Raw genomic sequence first — 23,657 nt, forward strand, 5'->3', positions numbered from 1 at the left:
TATCTCCATAGCTTCTAGGCTGCAAATGTAAAAACAATGCTGTCTTCTGTAAATTGTTCCCTTTTGCAAGGAGTGCTACATCTTGAGCCCTCACATTCCAGGTTTCAGAGACTTATAAATGCCCTTTGATTATGTCCTGTAGGAATCCTTATATTTTATTGTATTCTGATGCTACTGACCCATGAAAGATGTTACATAATAGAAAACATTATACTTTGATTTTCCCTTAGAATTTCTGGCTGACGCCTAAATGGATTTTTCAAAATAAAGAACATCTTCAGAGGGCATGTAATATAAGAGGTAGTTTCAAATGTCTACAGTTTGCTTTCCCCCTGCTCCTTTAAAGCCACAGCCCATTTAAAGACTACCAGCCTCATTCTTCGTTTGTTTTTGACTCTGCTGCCTCATGCGCATCTTGAAGATGAAGGCCATGCCCTACTCATCTTTGCAGACCAGTGATCACATGATAAATATGTGATGAATGACTCAGAATTGTTGCAGAAAAATTATCGGTTTGAGACGATGACTATTTTCACATTGCATTTTCTTTTAATCTGGGCATGGTCAAAACTTTGATTTAAAACCATTCTAGTGAGCCAACAAAATAAGAAAAGAAAAAGACAACAAGCAAGATGAGAACTGTGACCTAACTTGTTTTCTATGCTCTCTTTTACATGTGAAAGAAAGCATTAGCTAAAGAAAACAGTTTTGTCTTGCATTATTCATAAACTTATTATCATATGTGTGTCAGCGACAATACAGTACAAAAACAAAACTAACGTGACAATCCACTTTGTAAAATGAAACTTGTAAAAGCCAACCCACTATGCCTCGTCTCCATAAGGTACTGTTACTAGAGCACCAAACGTATTTAAAATTAACAAGGAAAAGCAGGGAATGGCACTGATGCTCCAAAAATCTATTTCCTCTTAGACAGCAGAGGTTGAAAAATGATTTCCCGACAAAACCAGCAACCCTCGAGAAGGAATTCATAACCCTAAGCTTTCTTAGGGTTAAATAAGCTCTCTTCATTTAACTGCAGCAAGTTTGACAGCAAAGAGCTCCTCTTTCCGCCCGGAGGAGTTAAACGTGGATTTGTGTTAGCTGTAGTTTTCCCGTCATCAAGCCACAGGCCTTTTTATCCCCTTTCAGGCTTCCTCTTTCCCCTTCTTTCTCCTTAGCCAAAGAAAAGTCAAGTACAAAGAGGAAAGAGTTGTAACCCTTGCATCCCACTTAGCTCCTCTGAGGTTTTGGTTACTCTTCCATCCCACTTAGCTCCTCTGAGGTTTTGGTAGCCCTTCCATCCCACTCGGCTCCTCTTAGGTTTTGGTGACCCTTCCATCCCATTAGCTCCTCTGTGTTTTTGGTGACCCTTCCATCCCACTCGGCTCCTCTGAGGTTTTGGGGACCCTTGCATCCATTAGCTCCTCGGCGCTTTCGGTGACTTGGCCCCTTTCCCTGGCGGTCTTCCCCAGTGGGCCCTCCCCTCTCGGCACCCCGCCCTCCTCCGCCCCCCGCTCCCGCCCCGCCGCGCCCCGCCCCGCCGCCTCCTACCGTGTGACACAGCCCGGTCCTCCGAGCGGCCGCGGCGCCGACACCGCCTCCCGGGGCCGCGGACTCGGCCTACGCGGCCGCCTCTGCCGCAGTCATGGCTGCTGACGGCGTGGACGAGCGCTCGCCGCTGCTGTCCGCGTCCCACTCGGGGAGTGTCACTCCCACGGCGCCCCCGTACCTCCAGGACAGCAGCCCCCGAGGTAAGGCCGGCGTGCACCTCTCGGCTTCACAGGGGAGAAGCCTCGGCCGGTCAATAGACCGCGGTTTCGGAGGCGGAGGCTGGGAAAGACGGAGGCTGGCGGTGCCCCCTGACGCGGAGCCCGCCTGGCCGGGAGGCCCCCGTGGGCTTTCTCGTTTGTGTGTGTGTGTGTGTGTGTGTGTGTGTGTGGAGTGTGTGTGTGTGTGTGTGTGTGTGTGTGTGTGTGTTTGTGTTTCGCCCCTTCATCCCCAGCGGTATGGGATGTATGCGTGTGCACCCTGTCTTATCCACTGCTCTGTGTGTCTGTACTTCGCCACTTCTGACCCACGTACGGGATGTGACATGAATTTCCCAGGCTGGGCTTTGCTGTTTCACAGCAGCTCTTGAACTGCATCTGGATGGTTTGGTGCAGATCTTCCGTAGTCATTCACAGTTCCTTTCGCGTGGCCGAGAAGCCGGGAGTACTGCTCAACCTTGGCGTCTGTCCTTGAAAGGGCTTAGTTTGAGAAATATGCATTTCCTACCATACTCCGTTCAATCAGGGAGTTGCCCTACCAAAAAGAATAGACGTTACTAATATATCTGAAACCTCTGCCCTTATTCCTCCTGCTTGTAAGGAGTATGTGTTAGTTTGAGTGGTAAATGCAGAGGAATAGAAGGCAAGATGGAATATTTTTGATGCATATCTGAGACTGAAATGGACTCGATAACATTGCATATTTCTCTTTCTCTTCTCGAGGTGGAATCAAGAAAGACTTGATGGCAGTGGGATCTGAAGAAAATGAGGGGGAATCTATTTAGCAAACTATTCAATTATTCCAGTAACTATCCTTGTTCTAAGCCTATAGTAGAAATAAGGCGGAGTCAGGAGTTAAAGATAACTGGAAAGCAGAGTCAGGGGTTATAGGAAATGGAAAGCTAGACTGAAACAACACTTAGACTAGTGAAAAGATTGGTAAAATATGGCTCTTGCAAATGTAGGTTGTGTATCTCTCTTTTTTGGATAAATGTGAGAGGTTTAAGGAGGCACACGTTAACGCTTCTGAAAATGTGAGTGGATCATGTTTCTTGCAACACAACTTTTTCTAAGTTCAAGTCTGGAATTGGAGCAGCTGTAGAGAAGGTTGAACCTGTCGAGTATTTAAAATTCTGTTTGGCACTTTATAACTTTAGGCACAGCAATCTAGTTCTTAATCCACACCTAACAAGAAGCAGGACAAAGGAAAAAGAGGTTTAGTTGTGAATAATTCAGTGTGATTGATGAGTTGAGAAATAAGGTGCTAATGGTACAGATACTCACATATTGAAAACCCGCAAGTCATGTTTGTTGGCCAGCATTAAGGATGTGTTAGAGGACCACTTAGGAGAATTTCCTTTAATGGGCAAATTTGATGTTAATATATTTACTATTATCTAAATTTTATAGTCTCCATTAGGTTTAAACACTTATTAATGACTGTTCCAACTTCACCTGTTTCAAGTCACCTTTTTAAGACAAAATATTTGACAGTTTATTGAGAGACAGAGTTTAGATTTAAGAAACTGTTTTATACCAGATTTTCATACCTTCTATCTGGTATCTTTTTTTTTTTTTTTTTTAGTCAAATAATAGTTAAATTATCCCACAAAAATGGTCATACTCATGGATCTGCTTGTAGACTTCTTTATCATTTGCCATGCAGTTGTTTAATCTGATAAGACTTCTGAAATCTCACAATAAGGTCAAAGTTACAGCTCAGTCACTAAGAAAATGAAGTTTTATTCCAGAAAACTTGTAACAACCAAAGAAATTCAATGTGTTATAAAACAAAATTCAACTGAGTAAATTTTTAAAGTCTTATTGGCTTCATTTATTGATTCATGAATCAGGCAGCCTCCCATCTAGCATATAGAAAGGAACTCCAAGGAGCTATCAGTACAAAGTTTAAAGACTGACATAGGCAAAAGGCAGTGGGACAGGGAAATTATACTAGCAAAAAGTGGATTGATTGTGGCAAGGTCTTTTCTTTAGAGGATGGCAGGTCTCTATCAGGCAGGTTGTCTCACTAGTGCTGATCAGGAGAATCTTGATTGATTAGGTTAACATTCCATTTCTGGAAGAAGCATGAAAGGTGAAAGTAAAGTTACTCAGCTGTGTCCAACTCTTTTTGATCCCATGGACTGTAACCTACCAGGCTCCTCCAACCATGGGATTTTCCAGGTAAGAGTGAGTTGCCATTTCCTTCTCCAGGGAGTCTTCCTGACCCAGGGATTGAAACCAGGTCTGCATAAGTGATTCCAATTTGGACTTGTTGTCTTGTTCTTAACAATTGACTTAGCCAAACGCTCTTTTCACCTATTGTAAAATTTTCTTCTTAACTGGTCATGGAGACAGGTTAGATAATTAGAAACACTAATTTCATATGGCATAATACCCAGGAAGCAAGAAGCATAAATGATAAGTAAAAGGCATTTTTTTGTGTGTTTTTGGAAAAATATCTTTTCTTAATAAATAACAAATAAGAATATTGATAAATATTTTGAGAAATACATAGGATCTGATTCTAGAAGACCAGTGCTAGTCACTCATTCAGTAATTCATTGGTCAGGACAATGTGCCAGAGATTGCTCTAGGTAAACAAAACTAACCAAATTCATGCCCTCATGGAATCCACATTGTAATGAGGAGAAAGAATAAGTTAAAACATGGTTGAATTGTTTCAGATTGCAAGAAACAGTCTTTCACTAGACCAAATATTTTCAGCAGTTGACATCAATTAGAGTTGAGAGGCTTGGGATTCAAAAGACCAGAAATAAAATGTACTTTTTGATAAGGAACTTTGGCTTATGATAATTACCATCTATAACTATCCAGACTTTAAAAAAACTTTTGTAGAAGTGATTAAAAGCCATAACTAGTGAATATTACAGCTACTAACCACTTCCACAAAAAACATTTTTAAAGTCTGGGTAATTATAGGTGGGTTAATAGCTATAACTAGTGAATAAAATTTGGGCTTCCCTGGTGGCTCAGATGATAAAGGCTCTGCTTGCAATGCAGGAGACCTGAGTTTGATTCCTAGAGGAAGGCATGGCAATGCACCCCAATATTCTTGCCTGGATAATCCCCATGGACAGAGGAGCCTGGTGGGCTACAGTCCATGGGGGTCACAAAGAGTCAGACACAGCTGAATGACTAAGCACAGTGAATATTTCCTCCAATTCAACCTTTCACCGTTTGTGTAACTTTCTAAGAACAGGGATGTGAGATCCCACCAGAAGATGAAATATTTCATGTCAAATAGAAACTTGATAGAATGTTTACTTACAGACAAGTTATGGCTCAGATGGTAAAGAATCTGCCTGCAATGCAGGAGACCCAGGTTCAATCCTTGGGTCAGGAAGATCCTCTGGAGAAGGGAGTGGCTACCCATTGCAGTATTATTGCCAGGAGAATTCCCTGGACAGAGGAGCTGGCAGGCTACAGTCCACGGGGTCACAAAAAGTCAGACATGACTGAGCGACTGACACTTTAACTTTTTTATGGATAACATAGTGAGGGTCAGTTAGTATTTGTGTCTTGTTTCATTTGTGTAGCAAATCCCCCTGGGTTTCTGAGTAGACTGCTTCTAGTGGTCTTTGCTATCAGTACTGGATTCCTGTGTAGAGCAGGAAATCACCTCTCCATTTGGTATACTTCTCTGCTTTTTTTTAAATCATAGAAATTAGAATCAGAGTTTTAGCCTCATTTGAAAGGAGATTAGAAAAATACCACAAAACTTATTCAGTTTAGCTATATTTACTTGCCTTCTTTATACATTTTGCTAATTTTATAGGTCGGATGTAGCAAATGAATATGACATCTAAATTCATGAGATGTCATCTGTGAAAAATGGTTTATATTTGGGTTGTCTAATTATTTATGCATTGAATATGGGAATGTGATTATCTACTTCACTATAATTCTGTAGGGAAAAGGATACTTTGTTATACAGAGATATTTCATTTGTTTAGTTTATTTCTGTTTATTCAGAAAATAAATACTGGAATACTAGCCAGGCTCTGTGGTAAGAAAGGAAAAACAGACATGGCTCTTCTTCCAGGTTAGTGGGGGATATTGAGACAAAAATTACATAGTCATTCAGACAAATACAAAGTGCAGTGGGGAAGAGGACAGTGCTAAAAATATATCCCATGCCCTGAGAGTACAGAAGATATCATGAAAAGATTTAGCCTGGTTAAGAAAATCAGGAAAGGCTTTTGTCAGACTTGACTTAGGTATGAAAGCTGAACAGTAATTAATTTGGCAAACTGGGGATCAAAAGAACACTATAAGCAAAAAAAAGGGTACGTGCAAAAGCCTTTAGCAGGATAGAGGATGGTGACTAGTGGGACCAGAGAGAAGGCCAGGGTGATAAAAGCGGAAACAGCAAGAGGAGATGAACTGCAGAATGGGAGTGAAGAGGGTGCTGTGGTTCGTGTTCTCCAAAGACTGTCCTTCCTTTCCTAAGAACTATGCTTTTTGATATTCAACTCCTAGAATAGTTCTTCTCCTTGAATCTGGACTGATATTGTGATAGTTTTTAGGCTACAGAATATAATAGAGGCCTGGATGACTGGAGACTAGGCCACAAGAGGTCTTCCAGCTTTTGCTTTGTTGTTGTTCAGAGGTTCAGTTGTATCCGACTATCTGCAACCCTGTGGACTGCAGCTCGCCAGGCCTCCCTGTCCTTCACCATCTTCTGGACTTTGCTCAGACTGATGTCCATTGAATCGGTGATGCCATCCAATCATCTCATCCTCTGGCATCCCCTTCTCCTCCTGCCCTCAATCTTTCCAAGCAGCAGGGTCTTTTCAAGTGAGTCAGTTCTTTGCATCAGGTGACCAAAGTATTGGAGTTTAAGCTTCAACATCAGTCCTTCCAATGAATATTCAGGGTTGATTTCCTTTAGGATTGACTTGGTTGATCTCTTTGCTGTCCAAGGGTCTCTCAAGAGTCTTCTCCAGCACCACAGTTCAAAAGCATCAATTCTTTACTGTTCAGCCTTCTTTACGGTCCAATTCTCACATCCATACCTGCCTACAAGAAAAAGCATAGTTTTGACTAGATGGACTTTGGTCGGCAAAGTAATGTCCTTGCTACGCTGTCCAGGTTTCTCATAGCTTATCTTCCAAGGAGCAAATGTGTTTTCATTTCATGGCTGCAGTCATTGTCCACAGTGATTTTGGAGCCCAAGAAAGTAAAATCTGTCACTGTTTCCATTTTTTCTCCATCCATTAGCCAGGAACTATGGGCCTGGATGCCATGATCTTAGTTTTCTGAATGTTGAGTTTTAAGCCAGCTTTTCACTCTACTCTTTCACTTTCATCAACAGGCTCTTTAGTTCCTCTTTGCTTTCTGCCATAAGGGTGGTATCATCTGCATATCTGAGGTTATTGATATTTCTTCCAACAATCTTGATTCTAGCTTAAGTTCCTGAAGTCTAGCATTTTGCATGATGTACTCTGCATATCAGTTAAATAAGCAGGCTGATATTATGCAGCCTTATTATACAGGAAAACAGAATGGGAAAGACTAGAGATCTCTTCAAGATAATTAGAGATACCAAGGGAACATTTCATGCAAACATGGGCTCGATAAAGGACAGAAAATGTTATGGACCTAACAGAAGCAGAAGACATTAAGAAGAGGTGGCAAGAATACACAGAGGAACTGTACAAAAAAAGAGCTTCACGACCCAGATAATCACGATGGTGTGATCACTCACCTAGAGCCAGATCCTGGACTGTGAAGTCAAGTGGGCCTTAGAAAGCATCACTATGAACAAAGCTAGTGGAGGTGATGGAATTCCAGTTGAGCTATTTCAAATCCTGAAAGTGATGCTGTGAAAGTGCTGCACTCAATATGCCAGCAAATTTGGGAAACTCAGCAAAAGGTCAGTTTTCATTCCAATCTCAAAGGAAGGCAATGCCAAAGAATGCTCAAACTACTGCACAATTGCTCTCATCTCACACGCTAGTAAAGTAATGCTCAACATTATCGAAGCCAGGCTTCAGCAATATGTGAACCGTGAACTTCCAGATGTTCAAGCTGGTTTTAGAGAAGGCAGAGGAACCAGAGATCAAATTGCCAACATCCGCTGAATCATGGAAAAAGCAAGAGAGTTCCAGAAAAACATCTACTTCTGCTTTATTGACTATGCCAAAGCCTTTGACTGTGTGGATCACAGTAAACTGTGGAAAATTCTGAAGGAGGTGGGAATACCAGACTACCTGACCTGCCTTCTGAGAAACCTATATGCAGGTCAAGAAGCAATAGTTAGAACTGGACATGGAACAATAGACCGGTTCCAAATAGGGAAAGGAGTACGTCAAGGCTGTATATTGTCACCCTGCTTATTTAACTTCTGTGTAGAGTACATCATGAGAAACGCTGAGCTGGAAGAAGCACATGCTGGAATCAAGATTGCTGGGAGAAATATCAATAACCTCAGATATGCAGATGACACCACCCTTATGGCAGAAAGTGAAGAGGAACTAAAAAGCCTCTTGATGAAAGTAAAAGAGGAGAGTGAAAAAGTTGGCTTAAAGCTCAACATTCAGGAAATGAAGATGATGGCATCTGGTCCCATCACTGCATGGTAAATAGATGGGGAAACAGTGGAAACAGTGTCAGACTTTATTTTGGGGGGCTCCCAAATCACTGAAGATGGTGATTGCAGCCATGAAATTAAAAGACACTCCTTGGAAGGAAAGTTAAGACCAACATAGATAGCATATTGAAAAATAGAGACATTACTTTGCCAACAAAGTTCCATCTAGTCAAGGCTATGGTTTTTCCTGTGGTCATGTATGGATGTGAGAGTTGGACTGTGAAGAAGGCTGAGCACCAAAGAATTGATGATTTTGAACTGTGGTGTTGGAGAAGACTCTTGAGAGTCCCTTGGACTGCAAAGAGATCCAACCAGTCCATTCTGAAGGAGATCAGCCCTGGGATTTCTTTGGAAAGAATGATGCTAAAGCTGAAGCTCCAGTACTTTGGCCACCTCATGTGAAGAGTTGACTCGTTGGAAAAGACCCTGATGCTGGGAGGGATTGGGGGCAGGAGGAGAAGGTGACAACAGAGGATGAGATGGCTGGATGGCATCACCGACTTGATGGACTTGAGTTTGAGTGAACTCCAGGAGTTGGTGATGGACAGGGAGGCCCACCGTGCTGCAATTCATGGGGTCGCAAAGAGTCGGACACGACTGAGCGACTGACCTAAACTGAATTCATTATACAGCCTTGATGTACTGCTTTCCCAATTTTGAATCAGTCTGTTGTTCCATGTCCAGTTCTAACTATTGCTTCCTTGAGTTGCATACAGGTTTCTCCAAAGGCAGGTAAGGTGGTCTGGTACTCCCATCTCTTTAAGAATTTTCCAGTTTGTTGTGATCCACACAGTCAAAGATTTTAGTGTAGTCAATGAAGCAGAAATAGATGTTTTTCTGGAACTCTCTTGCTTTTTCTATGATCCATGGATGTTGGCAATTTGATCTCTGGCTCCTCTGCCTTTTCTAAATCCTGTACATCTGGAAGTTCTTGGTTCATATACAGGTAGTGTCAGGCTTGAAGGATTTTGAGCATTACCTTGATAGCGTGTGAATTGAGTGCAATTGCATGGTAGTTTGAACATTTTTTGGCATTGCCCTTCTTTGTGATTAGAATTAAATCTGACCATTTCCAGTCCTGTGGCCGCTGATGAGTTTTCCAAGTTTGCTGGCACATTGAGTGCAGCACTTTAACAGCATCATCTTTTAGAATTTGAAATAGCTCTACTAGCTTTGTTCATAGTAGTACTTTTGAAGGCCCACTTGACTTCATACTCCAGGATGTCTATGGCTCTAGGTGAGTGACCACACTATCATGGTTATCTGGGTCATTAAAACCTTTTTTATATAGTTATTCTGAGTATTCTTGCTACGTCTTCTTAAACTCTTCTGCTTCTGTTAGGTCCATGCTACTTCTCTCCTTTATTGTGCCCATCTTTGCACGAAATATTCCCTTGATATCTCTAATTTTCTTGAAGAGATCTCTAGTCTTTCCCATTCTATTGTTTTCCTCTATATCTTTGCATTGTTCACTTAGGAAGACTATCTTTCCTTGCTATTCTTTGGAACTCTGCATTCAGATGGGTATATCCTTTCTTTTCTCCTTTGCGTTTTGTTTTCTACTTTTCTCAGCTATATATAAGGCCTTCTCAGACAACCATTTTGCCTTTTTGCATTTCTTTTTCTTGGGGATGGTTTTTATCACCACCTCCTGTACAATGTTACGAACCTCTGTCTATAGTTCTACTGACACAGTCTCTATCAGATCTGATCCCTTGAACCTATTTGTCACATCCACTGTATAAGGGATTTGACTTAGTTCACGATTTAATTGCCTAGTGGTTTTCCCTACTTTCTTCAATTTAAGTCTAAATTTGGCAATAAGGAGTTCATGATCTGAGCTACAGTCAGCTCCTGGTTTTTTTTTTTGGCAGACTCTATAGAGATTCTCATCTTCAGCTACAAAGAATATAATCAATCAGATTTTTATTTGACCATCTGGTGATGTCCATGTGTAGAGTCTTCTCTTGTGTTGTTGGAAGAGGGTGTTTGCTGTGACGAGTGTTTTCTTGGCAAAACTCTGTTAGCCTTTGCCCTGCTTCATTCTGTACTCCAAGGCCAAACTTGCCTGTTACTCCAGGTATCTCTTAACTTCCTGCTTTTTCATTTTAGTCCCTGGTGTTTCAAAGGACATTTTTTTTCCCTGTTAGTTCTAAAATGTGTTGTAGGTCTTCATAGAACCATTCAACTTCAGCTTCAGCTTCATTAGTGGTTCAGGCATAGACTTGGATTACTGTGATGTTGAGTTTTTTACATTGGATATGAACTGAAATCATACTGTCACTTTTGAGTTTGGACCCCAGTACTGCATTTAGAGTCTTTTGTTGACTATGAGGGATACTCTATGTCTTTTAAGGGGTTCTTGCCCATGGTCATAGATATAACAATCATCTGAATTAAATTCTCCCATTCCAGTTCATTTTAGTTAACTGATTTAAAAGAAGTCAGTGTTCACTCTTGCCATCTCCTGTTTGACCACTTCCAATTTACCTTGATTCATGGATATAACATTCCAGTTCCTATGCAATATTGTTTGTTATGGCATCAGAGTTTACTTTCACTATCAGACACATCTAACAGTCGGCATTATTTCTGCTTTGGCTCAGACTCTTCATTCCTCCTGGAGATATTTCTTTGCTCTTCTCCTGTAGCATTTGTTGTTCCGTCACTCAGTTGTGTCCAACTCTTTGCAATCCCACGGACTGCAGCAAGCCAGTCTTCCTGTCATTCACCCTCTCCCGGAGCTTGCTCAGACTCATGTCCATTGAGTCAGTGATACCATCCAACCATCTCATCCTCTATCGTCCCCTTTCTCCTCCTGCCTTCAGTCTTTCCCAGCGTCAGGATCTTTTCCAATGAGTCAGCTCTTCTCTTCAGGTGGCCAAAGTATTGGAGCTTCAGCTTCAGCATCGATCCTTCCAGTATTAAGGGTTGATTTCCTTTAGAATTGACTCATTTGGTATCCTTGCACTCTAAGGGACTCTCAAGAGTCTTCTCCAACACCACAGTTCAAAAGCAACAATTCTTCTGTGCTCAGCCTTCTTTATGGTCCAACTTTCACGTCCATGCATGACTACTGGAAAAATCACAGCTTCGACTATACAGACATTTGCCTTTAAAGTGATGTCTTTGCTTTGTAATACTCCATCTAGGTTTGTCATAGCTTTTCTTCCAAGGATCAAGTGTCTTTTAATCTCATGGCTGCAGTCACCGACCACAGTGATTTTGGAGCCCAAGAAAATAGTCTGTTTCTGTTTTTTCCCCATCTATTTGCCATGAAGTGATGGGACTGGATGCCATGATGATAACTTGGACTCAGGTAGTGGTAGAGGTGGAGAGATAAGAAGACATTAGGAATTACTGACTTGGGGCTGATGATAGATTAAATGTAGGAATGAGAAGGAAGTGTCAGGCTATTTCCTAGAACTCTGGGCTTGTACAGCCTGGTATGATTGCTTACACTGAGACATAGAGAACACCAGAAGAGGACCAAGTTTTGAAGAACGCAAATCATGAGCTTAGTTTTAGACATGATATATTTAAGGTACTTTCCAATATCCAAAAAAGAGATGTCAGATAGGCAATTGGATCTAGGGGTGCAGGGCTAATAATGAGGACTGGGCTGAAAATATAAAGTTGTGTTACATATTGGTGATAGCCAAATACATGGATCTCGATTTAGAATTGCCCAGATCCACACCAGTGTGCCACGGGTTGTGATGAGATAGAACATACATGTGCTAAGATGTTAATTATCCTCTATCCATGGAGTAGCAGAAGCCTTTAGGCCAGTGGCCTCCAGGTCTAAGTATCTATACAAAGATTATCATTTTCTCTGTGTACCAAAATGTTGAAAAGTTGGAAGCTTTATATAAGCCCCCTTAGAGAGAAAGAACAACATGAGAAGAGGAGAGAGCCTTGGACAAAACTTTGAGGAACTCCCACATTCAATGACCAGTTACATCAAGATGAACCTGCCGAAAGGCTGATCAGTTTCTTCCAGTGATGTAGGGTGAAAACCAGGAGACTGTACTATTACAGAATCAAGGAGAAGAAAACACTTCAAAAAGGAAATGATCAAACATGTCAAAAGCTACAAGAAAGAACAGATATAATCTAAAAAATGTCATTTGAATTTAGTGTCATGAAAGTTATCAGTGACCTTGCTGAGAATTGCTTAGATATGTTTATATGCAAATCCTTTTTAAAAGAACTGAAGAACTGTTCATTCCCATCTAATGCAATATGCTAATGTACATTTAATTGTAAAATTACCTCAAATCAACTTTAATAAAGAGGTTAATACTCCTTTATTGCGAAAACAAACTTAGATTACCTATGAAACATTTTAGAAGGCATTGACATTTCCTTTTCACCTTGTTTCACTTTAAAAAGTGTGTAAATTCACACACTTGAGGAAATGTTTTCAGTGACTAGAAAATAAATTGACTCCTGGTTGGAGAGATAAGTTATTTAATATGAGCCTTTGTACATCTTTCTTAGAAATTGTACAATAAGCAAGGTATATTTTTAGTAATTCTCTTGTGTCCTCCCCCTTAAAAAATCTAAGTGAAAATGGTTCCTCACTTTAACGTCTTTACAGTGGGGCAAAGTTTATTTCACTTAAAGCTACGTCCTATACTAGGTTAGAGTTTCACTAGACGCTATAGAGTGCCTTGATTCAGGCTGGTATAAGAGAATACCATAGACTGGATGGCTTAAACAGCACACATTTATTTCTCACAGTTCTGGAGTCTGGGAAGTCCAGGGTGGAGGATCCAACAGGTTCGGTGTCTAGCAAGAGCTCTCTTCTGGGTTGCAGACCCCGACCTCTCCTTGTATCCTCACATGGTGGAAAGAGGGCAAGAGAGCTCTCTTGGGTTCTTTTCAGAAGAACACCAGTCTCAGTCATGAGATCTCCATTCTCATGACCTAATTATCTCCCAAAGTTCCCCCCTCCTAACACCATCATATTGGAGAGGGGTAGGATCCAACATATGAATGGTGAGGGGATCACAACATTCAGTCCGTTGCACTGAGCTAGCATTCTTTAATCTCTTGGGACAGTCTTAAACTTCTGAACCTCCTTGCATCCTTGCAGAGTTTAAGGTTGGCTGTGGATTGGCAGAAACAGATAATGTCGACCCAGAGACCTACACTTACCTCCTGTAAGATTAAATTAAATTCTCATTTTATTTGCCAAGGTTTCTGAAAACCCACCAGAAACCAGTTGTTACAATGAGGGGAAATAGATGCAGCATATTTGAAAGCAGCTACCTGAAGCTCCCAGTAAGGGTGTGTACCTGCTGTGATACTGAGAAGGTAGGAAAGCTTGATTTTGTGCTGTGCTGAAGCTCATCCTCTATTTAAGGAGATTTTTTCCAAATAATTCTTTCTTTGTTTTTTTTTTTTACTGAAATATAGTTGATTTACAATGTTTCAGGTGTATAGCCAAGTGATTCAGTTATATATATATATATATATATATATAATTTTAAAATTCTTTTCCATTATAATTTGTTAACAAGATATTGAATATAGTTCCCTGTGCTCTGGTTGTACAAAACAGTTCTTGAATCAAAATCTGCTTCACTGAGACCATATGCTTATGAAGGGAAAATAGAGCCCAAACATTACTGAAGTATATCTTCTTCCAGTTTTCCAATATTCTGGCAAGCCTGTTTCCTATTATAATCCTTTTCTGCTATAATCCTATTCAGCAGGCTCCAAGATTCTTTTATTCTATTTTATAATGCCTGCATAGCCTCCTGGCTCTGCCAAATATCTTGAAAACATTAATCAAGGAATATTTCATTCAACTATTTCAAATATTTGAGCACCTGTTGCACTGATCCAGATGACATTTGGAGCTTACATTTCAGCGAAAGATGCCTTTGCTAAGCTTTACAGTTCCAGAAACTGAAGAGAATTAAGCATCATGAGGATAGTTAACTGGCCGTGTGGGGAGTATTTCAGGCAATGTGTTCAGAAAAGTTATCTCGGAGATGACCATTGCTCAGACACCTGAAAAAGAAGTTGAAATCAGTCGTTGGAAGGTTAAGGGAGGAATGTGTCAGGCAGCTGGAACAATAGGCACAAAACATGCTGTTTTAAAACAGAGGACAGTTGTTCAGAGTGTAGTGACTTGGGGGAAGTATGGTAGAAAGTGTTACAGGTCTAGGCTAGGATAGACCAGAAGAGCTTTGTTGATGAAAAAATGCACAAAGTGAAAGTTATGAGTTAAGCTTTATTTGGGGCTAAATGGGGAATATAGCCTGGGAGACAGCTTCTCAGATAGCCCTGAGGAACTGCTCCAGAGAGGTAAGGAAGCGGTCAACATATATGTGATTTTAGTGAAAGGGATATGCGTGCAACGAAGCACTCATTTTGGCAGAATGTTGCTGCTAGTCATGAGGAGCAGAAGTCTCTCCATTAATGATTTTAGTGTTTTTCTAGATATGAGAAGATGCTAAGGACTTTCCCTAGTGTCTCAGTGGTAAAGGATCTGCCTTGCAATACAGGAGGCACAGGTTCAGTCCCTGGGCCAGGAAGATCCCCCATGCAGGGAAGATCCCACATGCAGGGAAGATCCCACATGTCTTGGAGCAACTCAGCCTATGCGCCACAACTACTGAGCGTCTGCTCTAGAGCCTAGGCCCCACAGCTGCTGAAGCCTGTGCCCCCAGAGTCCATGTTTCACAACAAGAGGAGCCACCACAGCGAGAAGCCCCTCACAGCGACTAGAGGGTAGCACCCATTTGCCACAACTAGAGCAACGAAGACGCAGCACAGTCAAAAAAGAAAACTAAATGAAATCAATAAAGTCATCTGTTTAAAAAAAAAAGAAGATGCAAGAAATTGGGCTTGTAAAATCTTCTCCTCAGAATACCTACCTCTCTAAAGGCCTGTTCTGCCAGTTTTTCCCCCAAACACAGAATGCCTCATTCCTGATTGCCTCCCTGACCTCCTTTCAGGGTGTGCTGAAGGTCAGCAACTACAGGGGCTAGGACTTCATCCTAGGTTTCATGGCAGCTTTGTTGGCCACCATCAGAGACGGGACTGTGTGCTCAGGGTAACAGGAGCCATGGAAATTTTGAAGCAAATGAGAGACATGAAATGTGAAATGTTTTACCTTTAAGTAGATCATCCTGGTTGATGTTTAGAGAATGAATTATTGAGGGGGGGGGGCGGGGAGGAATGAGAAGAGGCTAATACGACATGAAACTAATCAGGAGGTTGTTGGACTGAAATAGGCAAGAGGTAATGGTGCTCTGAACCAAGGTAGAGGTGATGGAAGCAGTATAATATGGTTAGATTCAAGACATATTTTAAGCAAAGAGCAGCAGGACTTGGTGAAGGATTGAATCGGTGGAAAGAAAGGAATCACACATTTCCAAACCTGAGCTAAATAGCTAGGTAAAAAATGTACTTTTTCTCTAAAGTGGGAAAACTAGAAGAGTTTGGGGTGTGGAAGGGGATGAGAAGAAAGGACAGTGGAAATAAATATTTTGTTTCAGACAAGTTGAGTGTGAAATACCTTCAGTTATCATTCAATTGAAAATGTCCAGCATGCAGTTGGATATGCAAGTCTGGAATCTAGGGAGAGATCAGGCCTGAGAAATACATTTCATTCAACAGTTACCTATTAATGTATGGTAAGGCTTTGCTGTAGTGGGAGATGATACTTTCAGCTTCTCATTTATTCCCAAGGATTCTTCATACTCTTCAGAAACGTCAGACTTTTAGGATGCAGCATTCTGTTAAAATCTTGCAAGATTTGCCAGATGGATACAGATGTTAGATAGATATATACAGATGTTAGAGAGGAGACTCATAGCAGGATGTATGTTCACAACTATATTTCAGAGCAGTAAGCAACTGTCTGGGAAGTGATCAGTGGAAACCCTAAGCCTTCCACTTTGGAGGAAAGCAGACAACCCTGAATACATACAGCTTTATGCTCAGCTGTTAGGAGTTTCCTTTTTATAAGGATGAAGAGATATTGTACAACCAAAGAATGACAACCCTTTAATCAATTTTAAAAGGGAATGCATTCTGCCTGCTACTCTGTTCTTTTGAGATAATTTCTACTTTTCTTTTTTTGAGGTTGGGTAGAGAGTGCATCAGAGTTTGTGTTGCTTTGGCACATCCCTACATTTTTTCCCTTTCCTATTATACAGTGAATTTCTTTTTCTCCGAAAGAATACAAATAAATATGTAAAAAATAAATGAAAAATGTGTCTCCTCTTCCTGGTCTTCAGATAAGTTCCTCAAGCATTGTGTAACTGAATCCCTGTGTAGCCTGAGATTATCTGCCACCGGCTGTGCTGCTGCTGCTGCTGCTAAGTCGCTTCAGTCGTGTCCGACTCTGTGCGACCCCATAGACGGCAGCCCACCAGGCTCCTCGGTCCCTGGGATTCTCCAGGCAAGAACACTGGATTGAGTTGCCGTTCCCTTCTCCAATGCATGAAAGTGAAAATTGAAAAGTGAAGTCGCTCAGTTGTGTCCGACTCTTACCACTCCATGGACTGCAGCCTACCAGGCTCCTCCGTCTATGGGATTTGCCAGGCAAGAGTACTGGAGGGGGTGCCATTGTCTTCGCTACCGGGTGTAGTTTGGCCTAAAGGGATCTGACACTTTTGAATTCTTTCAGCCAATTAATAGCTGTGACCTCAGAGTAGTTACTTTACAACTCTAGGCGTCTGTTTCCCACTTGAGAAGGAGTAATATAGTGTGTTCCCTTTTGCTTTTATATCTCATTGTTCTCGGTAAGGAATCTAGATATATGTAAGATAAAAATATTTATAACTTTAAAATATTGTCATTGTTCAGTTGCTCAGTCATGTCCGACTCTTTGCGACCCCATGGACTGCAGCACACCAGGCCTCCCTGTCCATCACCATCTCCTGGAACTTGCTCAAACTCATGTCCATTGAGTTGAGTCAGTGATGCCATCCAATCATCTCATTCTCTGTCATCCCCTTCTCCTCCTGGCTTCAGTCTTTCCCAGCATCAGGGTCTTTTCTAAGGAGTCAGTTCTTCACATCAGGTGGCCAAAGCACTGGGGCTTCAGCTTCAGCATCAGTCCTTCCAGTGAATATTCAGGATTAATTTCCTTTAGAATTGACTGATTTGGTCTCCTTGCTGTCCAAGGGACTGGTTATTATCTTTGTTTTTAACCTCACTCTTTCACTTCCAATGTCCCTTTTTAACTTTTTAAATTACTGTATCTTCCAGTATAGTTTTGAAAATCGCAAAGACAGTGTATTGAACATTGAGGAGTGTTACATAGCTCTGTTAAGCATCAGAAGCCCAACTAGCATGCAATATTTTTTCTTCTGTAGAAAGTATTTGTATGTGTCATATGACCATTATAGCATTTGATTCAAAGCATGTATTTCTAAAGACAGTGGAAAAATCTCTTTTCCTCCTATGCTTTGTCAAGTTGAGATATTTAAGCTTTGCATATCCATAATACAAATTTAAAACCTGTATACAGAAAGCTGCTAATAGTTCAGCATCTAACAGGTGAAGTTTTAAAATTTCAGAGATTAAAGTGCCAAGATTCACCATCCAGAGGAAAAGCAATACTTAGAAATGAAAGTGAACAGATTTAAAATAAGAGACTTTCACAGCCACCTGAGTTGTTATTAATCCTAGAGCATAGGAATTTCCCAGAGAAGGAAATGGCAACCCACTCCAGTACTCTTGCCTGGAAAATTCCATGAATGGAGGAGCCAGGTAGGCTACAGTCCATGGGGTTGCAAAGAGTCAACACGATTGAGCGACATCACTTTCTTTATTTCTGTAGTTCCTTTTGAAGAAGGAAATGGCAACCCACTCCAGTGTTCTTGCCTGGAGAATCCAACGTACAGAGCGGCCTGGTGGGCTGAAGTCTATGGGGTTGCAAAGAGTTGGACATGACTGAGCAACTCACACACACACACATACCCACACAGGAATTTCCCAAATAAACATTGATCTCTACTGAGCTGTATAGGTTCTACCAGTTAATACAAAATTACTTTTAAAATTTATAAGAAAACTGTTTTCCAAATTTACTGAATTCACGGATCCTGTTCTGATTCTCTACATAGATAGAATGCTTTGTGCAATGCCTTGCATAAAAAAAGTAGTATTTCCAATTACTGACAGTCTCTAATGAGAACACAGGTTATTATTAAATCTACCAGATATGCCTGAAAATAAGATGAGCTTCATGGAAGACATACATCTTTTATGACCTAGTCTAAAAGATGCTTACTCCTTCGAAGAAAAGTTATGACCAACCTAGATAGCATATTCAAGAGCAGAGACATTACTTTTCCGACTAAGGTCCGTCTAGTCAAGGCTATGGTTTTTCCTGTGGTCATGTATGGACGTGAGAGTTGAACTGTGAAGAAGGCTGAGTGCCGAAGAATTGATGATCTTGAACTGTGGTGTTGGAGAAGACTCTTGAGAGTCCCTTGGACTGCAAGGAGATCCAACCAGTCTATTCTGAAGGAGATCAACCTTGGGATTTCTTTGGAAGGAATGATGCTAAAGCTGAAGCTCCAGTACTTTGGCCACCTCATGTGAAGAGTTGACTCATTGGAAAAGACTTTGACGCTGGGAGGGATTGGGGGCAGGAGAAGGGGACAACCGAGGATGAGATGGCTGGATGGCATCACGGACTCGATGGACGTGAGTCTGAGTGAACTCTGCTAGATGGTGATGGACAGGGAGGCCTGGCGTGCTGCAATTCATAGGGTCGCAGAGTCAGACACGACTGAGCAACTGAACTGAACTGAACTGAAGAAGTCACTTCTGCCATGCTTAATTGGTCAAAACAGTTATAAGTCACCTGCATGTAAGGTGAAGAAATATAGACTTCAAGTCTAACTCAGTGTAGATGAGTGTCAAAGAATTTTGCAGCCATATTTAAAACCATCACAATAATCTGCGACATATACACAAAAGGAAAAACTGTGCAGCTGGAAAAGAAATGAGGAAGTTCTACATACCTTTATGGAAAGATTGCCAGGATATAAAATAAAATGAAAAACGTCAGATGAAGAAAGATGAAGGCTTTTTTTAAAAAACAAAAATGGAGAAATGAGAATATGTGTGTGTATATTAGTATTATCTGTTCTAGGCTTAAGAAACACTGAAAGAACTTAAAAAAAATGATTTAAATGGAAATATTTGAAGTAGGCCATGATAAATTAGCACAGAAATTGGAGTAACAATTCTAAGTATACATTTTTTCCATGAATATTGATTTTTGGGTCATGAAAATATGTTACTTATAAAAATTTAATGTATTAGAAAGCACTTTGGCCACATCACATTATTGATTCTTGTAGATTTTATCCTTGACTGGGACCCTGAGTACGTTAACACATGCTATTTTTTAGACCCTATCCCTGCATCTCTGTATAGGTACTGGAGCGGAAACTTGCATTTCCTTGTGTTTGATTTACTCCATCACTCCAGGTGGTCAAGATTTTAATAGGAAGTATCCTGTTTTCATATGGGAAATTATGCAGATGCTCATGTATCACTATGGGGATGTTTTTCCTAAGACCTTACTCACTGCTTCATACCTGTATCATTTATTAGCCCCTTTTTGCTTACTGTGGGCAGGTTAGTAGGACAGGGATTTTGGAAAATGAAGCATTCAAATTCTATCCATTCGTCAAAGTCCTTTCTTTCTGTGTAAGGGCCTAGATCTGATAGATAGAGTGCCTGATGAACTATGGAATGAGATTCGTGACATTGTACAGGAGACAGGGATCCAGACCATCCCCATGGAAAAGAAATGCAAAAAAGCAAAATGGCTGTATGGGGAGGCCTTACAAGTAGCTGTGAAAAGAAGAGAGGTGAAAAACAAAGGAGAAAAGGAAAGATATAAGCATCTGAATGCAGAGTTCCAAAGAATAGCAAGAAGAGATAAGAAAGCCTTCTTCAGTGATCAATGCAAAGAAATAGAAGAAAACAACAGAATGAGAAAGACTAGAAATCTCTTCAAGAAAATTAGAGATACCAAGGGAACATTTCATGCAAACATGGGCTCGATAAAGGATAGAAATGGTCTGGACCAAACAGAAGCAGAAGATATTAAGAAGAGGTGGCAAGAATACATGGAAGAACTGTACAAAAAAGATCTTCACGACCCAGATAATCATGATGATTTTATCACTAATCTAGAGCCAGACATCCTGGAATGTGAAGTCAAGTGGGCCTTAGAAAGCATCATTACAAACACAGCTAGTGGAGGTGATGGAATTCCAGTGGAGCTATTTCAAATCTTGAAAGATGATGCTATGAAAGTGCTGTGCTCAATATGCCAGAAAATTTAGAAAACTCAGCAGTGGCCACAGGACTGGGAAACGTCAGTTTTCATTCCAATTCCAAAGAAAAGCAATGCCAAAGAATGCTCAAACTACCGCACAATTGTACTCATCTCACACACTAGTAAAGTAATGCTCAAAATTCTCCAAGCCAGGCTTCAGCAATACGTGAACTGTGAACTCCCGGATGTTCAAGCTGGTTTTAGAAAAGGCAGAGGAACCAGAGATCAAATTGCCAACATCCGCTGGATCATGGAAAAAGCAAGAGAGTTCCAGAAAAACATCTATTTCTGCTTTATTGACTATGCCAAAGCCTTTGACTGTGTGGATCACAATAAACTGTGGACAATTCTGAGAGAGATGGGAATACCAGACCACCTAACCTGCCTCTTGAGAAACCTGTATGCAGGTCAGGAAGCAACAGTTAGAACTGGACATGGAACAACAGACTGGTTCCAAATAGGAAAAAGAGTACCTCAAGGCTGTCTATTGTCACCTTGCTTATTTAACTTCGATGCAGAGTACATCATGAGAAACGTTGGACTGGAAGAAACACAAGCTAGAATCAAGATTGCCAGGAGAAATATCAATAACCTCAGATATGCAGATGACACCACGTTTATGGCAGAAAGTGAAGAGGAGCTAAGAAGCCTCTTGATGAAAGTGAAAGAGGAGAGTGAAAAAGTTGGCTTAAAGCTCAACATTCAGAAAACTAAGATCATGGCATCCGGTCCCATCACTTCACGGGAAATAAATGGGGAAACAGTGGAAACAGTGTCAGACTTTATTTTGGGGGGCTCCAAAATCACTGCAGATGGTGACTGCAGCTATGAAATTAAAAGACGCTTACTCCTTGGAAGAAAAGTTATGACCAACCTAGATAGCATATTCAAGAGCAGAGACATTACTTTGCCAACTAAGGTCCGTCTAGTCAAGGCTATGGTTTTTCCAGTGGTCATGTATGGATGTGAGAGTTGGACTGTGAAGAAGGCTGAGCGCTGAAGAATGGATGCTTTTGAACTGTGTTGTTGGAGAAGACTGTTGAGAGTCCCTTGGACTGCAAGGAGATCCAATCTGTCCATTCTGAAGGATCAACCCTGGGATTTCTTGGAAGGAATGATGCTAAAGCTGAAACTCCAGTACTTTGGCCACCTCATGCAAAGAGTTGACTCATTGGAAAAGACTCTGATGCTGGGAGGCTTTGAGGGCAGGAGGAGAAGGGGACGACCGAGGATGAGATGGCTGGATGGCATCACGGACTCGATGGACGTGAGTCTGAGTGAACTCCGGGAGATGGTGATGGACAGGGAGGCCTGGCATCCTGTGATTCATGGGGTCGCAAAGAGTCGGACACGACTGAGCAACTGAACTGAACTGAACTGAATCCTTTCTCATCTCTGTTACTGGACAACATTTGTTCCGAAACCAATATCTCTCAACATATCTACTATATATTTTAAAACTTATTTGTGTACATGATGTTATCGAGGAAGACAAGGAGGGAGATAGGATTTTTGGATCTTTCATCTCTGAGTTCTACATAGTCCCTTGCACTTTATCTTGTATTTCTAGGCATTGAACAAGTTATCAGTTGTTTGAATGAATGAATGAGAAAACAAAGAAGGATGCATGCTGGTGATTTTGAAGTCACTTAGAGAGTGAAGGTTTTATAAGGAGCTGGAAGGACATGAGAACAAAAGGTGGATAGGAGCTCCACCACTGTACTTCCAACTGGCTACAATGAGAAACTCCCCACACTTAATGGATTCAATTTTGGATTTTTTTTTTTTAGTGTTTTCTCAGTTTTTATATTTTAATAGAAATGGAAAAGTGGAAGCAGTAACATTTTATTTTCCTGGGCTCCAAAATCAATTTGGATGGTGACTGCAGCCATGAAATTAAAAGATACTTGCTCCTTGGAAGGAAAGTTACAACAAACCTAGGCAACATATTAGAAAGCAAAGGCATCACTTTGCTGATAATGGTCTATATAGTCAAAGCTATGGTTTTTCCAGTAGTCATGCACTGATGTGAGAGTTGGACCACAAAGAAGGCTGAGTACCAGAGGATTGATGCTTTTGAATTGTGGTGCTGGAGAAGACTCTTGAGAGTCCCTAGGATAGCAAAGAGATCAGACCAGGTAATGCTAAAGGAAGTCAACCCTGAATATTCATTGGAAGGACTGATGCTGAAGCTGAAGCTTTAATACTTTGGCTGCCTGATGCAAAGAGATGACACATTGGAAAAGATCTTGATTCTGGGAAAGACTGAGGGCAGGAGGATAAGGGCGTGACAGGATGAGATGGTTGAATGCCATCACCAACTTAATGGACATGAGTTTGAGCAAATTCCAGGAGATAGTGAAGGACAGGGAAGTCTAGTGTGCTTCAGTTCACAGGGTCACAAAGAGCTGGACAAGACTTAGTGACTGAACAACAACAACAACTTTTGTCTATAATCTATTAATCCTTAGGTCATTTTTTTAAATGACTGAAATATTTCAAAATAGAAAACTATTGAGTGTAATATTATCCTTCATCTATCATATCATCTAATTTCATCAGAGCTTAACATTATGCTGTGCTGTTTCATGTATTTAAGCAAATAACACATCATGAATACAGTTGAGCTTGTTCCCTTCCACATACACTGAGTTGATCTCCCCATATTTTCTCATCTGAAATGTTTTAAAGCAAATTTTTGGATCAGTTATATTTAAATGTATTTTAAAGCTGTGATTCATGATTATCATTTAGCGTGTATACCTAGTTATATGCAAAAGAGTGGCTTGCTGTCTCTCAGAAAATGAGCACGGTCTGTGACAGTGAAAATGAGCTGTCTAGGAAGAGTAACAGAGCAGGAATTTGTTTTCTCCTCATGCTATAGGAGAAGCGTCTAAATTTCTAGGCAAGTATTTATTTGCCTTGGAAACTATTTTTC

The 23,657-nt window shown here is 40.9% G+C and overlaps 1 protein-coding gene across 1 annotated transcript in view; it reads left to right on the forward strand.

Annotated features, from left to right (window-relative positions):
- The first annotated feature begins 1,552 nt into the window (after positions 1–1,552).
- Positions 1,553–23,657, forward strand: part of PIP4P2 (phosphatidylinositol-4,5-bisphosphate 4-phosphatase 2) — an 87,112-nt gene continuing 65,007 nt past the window's right edge. Inside the window, exon 1 of the mRNA XM_027973240.3 lies at positions 1,553–1,754. Within this exon, the coding sequence (XP_027829041.1) occupies positions 1,649–1,754 (106 nt within the window). The 5' untranslated portion in view covers positions 1,553–1,648. The remainder of the gene's footprint in view (positions 1,755–23,657) is intronic.

The sequence above is a fragment of the Ovis aries genome, chromosome 9 (assembly GCF_016772045.2).
Source record: "Ovis aries strain OAR_USU_Benz2616 breed Rambouillet chromosome 9, ARS-UI_Ramb_v3.0, whole genome shotgun sequence".
NCBI lineage: Eukaryota > Metazoa > Chordata > Mammalia > Artiodactyla > Bovidae > Ovis > Ovis aries.